Source organism: Gossypium hirsutum, chromosome A07, assembly GCF_007990345.1.
Source record: "Gossypium hirsutum isolate 1008001.06 chromosome A07, Gossypium_hirsutum_v2.1, whole genome shotgun sequence".
Classification (NCBI taxonomy): Eukaryota; Viridiplantae; Streptophyta; class Magnoliopsida; order Malvales; family Malvaceae; genus Gossypium; species Gossypium hirsutum.
Window position 1 is genome coordinate 94583665 of NC_053430.1, and position 5622 is coordinate 94589286.

The 5622-nt window shown below is 28.9% G+C and overlaps 1 protein-coding gene across 3 annotated transcripts; it reads left to right on the forward strand.

Annotated features, from left to right (window-relative positions):
- The first annotated feature begins 4401 nt into the window (after nt 1-4401).
- Nucleotides 4402-5267, forward strand: LOC107956890 (mini zinc finger protein 2). 3 transcript variants are annotated; one of them, XM_016892377.2, is made up of 2 exons: nt 4402-4533; nt 4727-5267. In XM_016892377.2, the coding sequence occupies exon 2, from the start codon at nt 4753-4755 to the stop codon at nt 5044-5046; it is 294 nt and encodes a 97-aa protein (XP_016747866.1). In that variant the 5' UTR covers nt 4402-4533; nt 4727-4752; the 3' UTR covers nt 5047-5267. The 3 variants fall into 3 exon arrangements, with proteins under 3 accessions (XP_016747866.1, XP_016747865.1, XP_016747864.1); XM_016892376.2 differs by having other exon boundaries at nt 4439-4599; XM_016892375.2 differs by having other exon boundaries at nt 4442-4614.
- The last annotated feature ends 355 nt before the right edge of the window (nt 5268-5622 follow it).

The window sequence follows — 5622 nt, forward strand, 5'->3', positions numbered from 1 at the left end:
TTTTCATTTTGAATTCAATTATTTAGTTATAATGAATTAAATAATAATTCAAAGAAATTAAATTATTTTCTAAGTCATCTCTTGTTTCATTCGAGAAATTGCATTTATTGTGGATAGTAATGCATGTAATCTATTTATCCTTTTCATTTATTCATTGTATCGATTCTAATTGTAATCCATACAGGGTTGTGTTGAGCTAACGGAGGGATCAATTGAATATATATGATTAGAGATTAAATAATTTATAATTAAGTTCTAACTTTTCATCTATTAATTACAACATTATATAGTTATGGAGTCAATCTACTAAAACCATGACTAATCTCCCTATTATATACTATTGCGAAAGCAAATTAATTTTATGCTTTATCCAATAACATTGTCATAAATGTGTTGTCCTCATAGGATATTCTTAATCTCTTTTCTTTAAATCTATTCACCCAATATGATCTTATTTTATTTAATAGTCACAATTGCATCTTCCACAATAAAAAAAATATTACTAACAAATAGTAATAATAATTATTCATCCCTGACAAATGACTCGTGACAACGTTCAGTTTTCATAATTCATGCAATGCCAATGAGAAGATATTATTTACTCTTTAGTGGAGTTATGAACTCTAGTATTGTATATGAAGCCATGTCATACATTAGACATATACCCAACATACCAACTTTTGGCTCTAACATCAACTAAGCTCAGGCTTTTAATATACAAAGTATATGAATTACATGCGCATGATCAGTCACTTAGGATTGAGGTATGCATACTATGAACTTCATAAGTGAATTTATTTATAAACAGATTTAGGATTAATTCAACTTGGGTCATGTCTGATGCATTGCCAATTCTGACATAACTCTTACGTCTCTATCTTTATGGGAATTATCTGCTCTGATACCCAATGCAAGGTATCTCCCAAATTGGACTTGATAGACAACATAATAGTCTCTTGACTCAGTTGCTCATTTTGATTCTTTAGACTACGAACAATTTAGATTATCTACTAATATAAGTTGTCTACTCGCATCATAATCTGACTCTATGATGCAACTTAATATTAGTTAAGCCTTAGGTAATCAATAAGTCAAATTTTGTTTTGTTCATTTTACTTTCTGTGCAAAAACCAGTAATGATAACATACGAAAGATAATAATCTAACGAAAGATAATAATCTAACTATTAACCAATCTATTTGAAAACTTACAAGCATGAATGATGAAATAACTACATTAAGGCATAAAATCCCATTAGATCTGTCATATATTAACAAATAACTATAGCATTTAAAGTTCCAAACGAAGCTTTTAAATAAAAAGGGAGAGAATGAGTTGAGTAATGAAGTTAAGGGAATATGAAGATTTTTTTTTTTGATAATGTGATACTTTTACTTTTTTTTGTTAGATTTTATTGGCATGTATTTAAGTTATTTTGACTTTTGCTATGTTACTATGTTTTTTTTTTGTTAATGCTTCTTTATTCATTTGCATTAAGAATTGATTTCGTAGTTTTTTTACATAGTTGATTTATTAGATTAATGCGGAGTGTTATGTTGAAGATCATTTTAGCTTACTTGGATGAGTTGTATTGTTTTATAAACAAAATGTTGAAAGGGAAAATTGTTAGTGTTAGTTACATTGTCCATATGCAATTAATTCAGTTGTAATTTAGCTTGCATTTTAAAGGGAATGTAACTTGTCATATTTTCTTAGCTTCTTTTATCCAAAATACTTGGAATTTTTAACACATAATTGAAGGTTTTTAGTAGCACTTTCCTCAAGTCAAAACATGGAGAAAATCAAGTCAAGGATATTTTTAAGACTTTTAAAGTGATCGAGATTCCTTAATTGAAGAGACTTATTTTACAAAGAAGATTACATTGAGACTATCTCTGCTAATTTTATTTCACATTAAAGACTTTACATAGTTAAATTCAAGGAGATAAAAGATTCAGATTAATTATAATTTTGCAAGTTATTATATATTTATTTAAGAGAAGGCTTGTTATTGACAATTTTGTGTACAAGATTGAAAGCACTTACTTGTTTATGTAAAAAACTTATTTTAGTACATAATTATTATAAACAAATTATTCTCACTATATAGTTTGTAACTAACAACCAAAGAACACATACTAAATTAGTTGAAATTACACTTTGTATATATGCTAAATTGTACTTTTATTATGATTAAAGTTATGGAAAGTTATTTCGCATATAATTTTTTATATTTCATTAATAGGGTTAAAATAGTTGCATGTGAATGTAGGATATAGTTAAATCATTTTAATTATATAAAAATATGACACGTGTTACTTTTCTAATTTTATTTGTAGAGCCTAAAAGTTTTTTTGATCGTGTATAGAATAATTACTTTTTTAATAAGGAAAACAATCTCATATACAATCTATAGAGTTTTTTGGACTATCCAAGTGAATTAAGAGTGTGACATGTGTTCTATAGGGCATACTAAAAAAGTAAATAAAAATTAATATATAAATAAAAGGAACACTTGTTACATCTTTAACCCACTTGTGGAAACTCCACAAGGCAATGTATCAAATAATTACCCTTTCAATAAGGAAAATTATATAATACATGGCCTATAGAGTTTTTTAGACTCCACAAGCGAGTTAAGGATGTGGCAAGTATCGTATAAGATATATTTTAAAATATATCTATAAATAAAAGAGACACTTGTCAATCTTTAACTCGCTCGTAAAGTCTAAAAACTTCATAAACTATATATCAAATAACTACTCGACTTGTGACTAGAAAATAAATACATTAACATTCAATATTTAGTCATTCTCATTAAATTAGTAACTAATAAATCACAAAAATTTTGATAACATCAATTTATATAAAAATATCTAAAGAGCTGTGCCGTTTTATTTACATGAAGAATTACATAGATGGAGCAAAGCAAACACTTTGTCTCACCATTTTCCTAGTAGAAAATTATCCCAATAACCTCAAAGAAAGAAAAATATCTTCAAACCTCTGCGAACTATACATGATATTAAGTTTGGTAAATAACATTAAAAGTCTCCTAAAGATAAGGAAAATATCTTGAAAAGCCTCTTCACAGTACAAAAAAAGATATGAAGTTTGGTAAATAACATTGAAGACACATGAAAATGTTAGCGTAAAAACCATGTGCTTCCACCTTCAAATTTTAGTCTAATGAAAGAAACCTTTGGGCGTCACTTATTTTATCCATATGATTTGATAGCTGCACAAACCTAAATACATTTCAATTCCATGTACGGACCTTGTACTATAAATGTACATTTGAGATTAGTACTTTAAAAAATTAATTAAAAGCAGATTGAATCTATGTTGATGCCAGTATAAAAGAACGTGGATTCGAGTACGATGAAACACATTATCCTCTGAGAGGCTACAAGTAATTTTAGACATTATATCAAAAAACAAATACTAAGAATTATCATACTACATTCATATGAAAATTCAAGATTTAGTACTTCATTTCAGAAGCCTCCATGCATTAACTCAAAGTAGCATTACTTTGAACTTCAAACAGATTTGAAATGTAAAACTCTTTGATATTTTCAATTTAATGGAAAAAAACAAAGGGTCATTTAGTGTTTTCGTGTATATATGTTCAAAATCTGTTTACATGCAAATTAAGCAAGCAAGAAGTTGGGTTTTTTTCCCCTATAGGTTTGGCAAAGGTTACAAAGCAAGATTTGAGAAGATAAGTCACGTTTTTAGGTCAAACTAAAGACAATTTGATGTTGGCATTGTATCAAAGCACTAAAGCAAAGCCTTTTGACATCTGGGCCACACTTGGGATCATGGCAATGGAACAAGGTAGGGAGATGTTGCTAAATTCACTATGGTTCCATTGTTGATATGCTTTATTTCATCACTCACCTCGCTTTATTATGGATATTAATTTTGAAAATTACTGTCAATGAATGTTGAATGCATCCATCCCAGTCCTCTCTCATTTTGCTTCAATTTAATTTTTACTATTTATCTTTAATATTTTCAATCTTTTGAAAGTTAACTAAATATTTCAACGTAAAACATATAGATTTTTTATAATATATTATTATATTTTTACCCATTTAATAATCTATATATAAGAATAAAATGATATTTCGTATAGTGAAACAAGATGATAGCTAGGACAAGCAATTACCATGACCACTTCATTAAAAATGGATCGGTTTAAAATTCATCACATGAATTCCATCATTCCTAGTGAGACCGTATAAATTAAGTTAAGAAAAGATAATAAATAAAAAAAAGCTAAAGCTTAGCTATTCATTTTCCCTTTAAAACCAATCACTGTTTTGAATAAAATAAAAAAGTAAAAAGTTTTTATCATCATTTTAGGGTTTGCCTTAGCTTAATGGCAATAGCTTTAATATATATATATATATAACACTAAACTCTAATGTGTTGTTAAGGCAGTTTAGAGAATCATTTCGCAACGACCAGTCTAGGGTTTACTATTGAGAAATTAAATAAGAACCAATCAGAAATACCCATTCTCAAGTAAGAAGCTATGCTATAAATATGTAATTTAGGGTTAGGGCTATGGCCAATACATGAGACTAAAAGGTTCTCCTTCTCTTAGTATAGTATTCTGAAATTTCTCTCATTTTTTTTACTTCCCTTTTTATGACCTTTTTATGCGTTTTTCTTTTTGTGTTTGATCATTGATCGAAATTTGATTATTGGTTTTCAGTACGATTTGGGAATCGATCAACGAAAATGAGGAAGCGACAAGTGGTACTGAGAAGGGAGGAGCCACCAAGAAGCAGCAGCACCAATTCATCGTTGACAAGTAGAAGTGTGAGATATGCAGAGTGCCAAAAGAACCATGCCGCTGGGGTCGGAGGTTATGCTGTTGATGGGTGCCGGGAATTCATGGCCAGCGGTGAAGAAGGAACAACTGCAGCCCTTACTTGTGCTGCTTGCGGCTGCCATAGGAATTTCCATAGAAGGGAAGTTGAAACTGAGGTAGCTTGTGACTGTTCATCACCTCCTCCTTTCAATGGAGCATAATATATATGTAGCTTTATTAAATAAAATCACTTCTCATGTTTGTATAAATGGAAGGCTTTAATCATGTAATCTACCTATATATTTGCATTCTGCTTATATATATATATGTTTCTTGAAAGAATGGGTTTCTTTCATAGCTTGTTTTCCTATTATATTAAGAGATCAAAAGTATTTGTATTCATGTTTGGTTTTATGAAGAAATTAATGGGTGTTTTCTTCCATGATTGATGATCAATGGTTGACCTTTGCTTGGAAATTTTAGATTATGTTTTAGTGGATCATAAATTAGCTCAATACTTAGATAATGATTTTGGCTAACTACAATAAGAGTTTTCATGATCTGCTCATGAAAAATTCACTACTTTTAGAGTGATTGTAGCATGATTCTTAATTAGAAATTAGTGGCGAAAGCATTATAGAAATCCCTATATTAAGAGTCAGATTATATTTTCTTCTCTCTACTAAAAAAAGACAAACTAGTCTCTATACATTAAAATAAAGAGAAAATTGGTCGTTCCTATTAAAAATTTCAACCATTTATACGATTAAAATACTGGGGAGGTTGTTGGAATAACT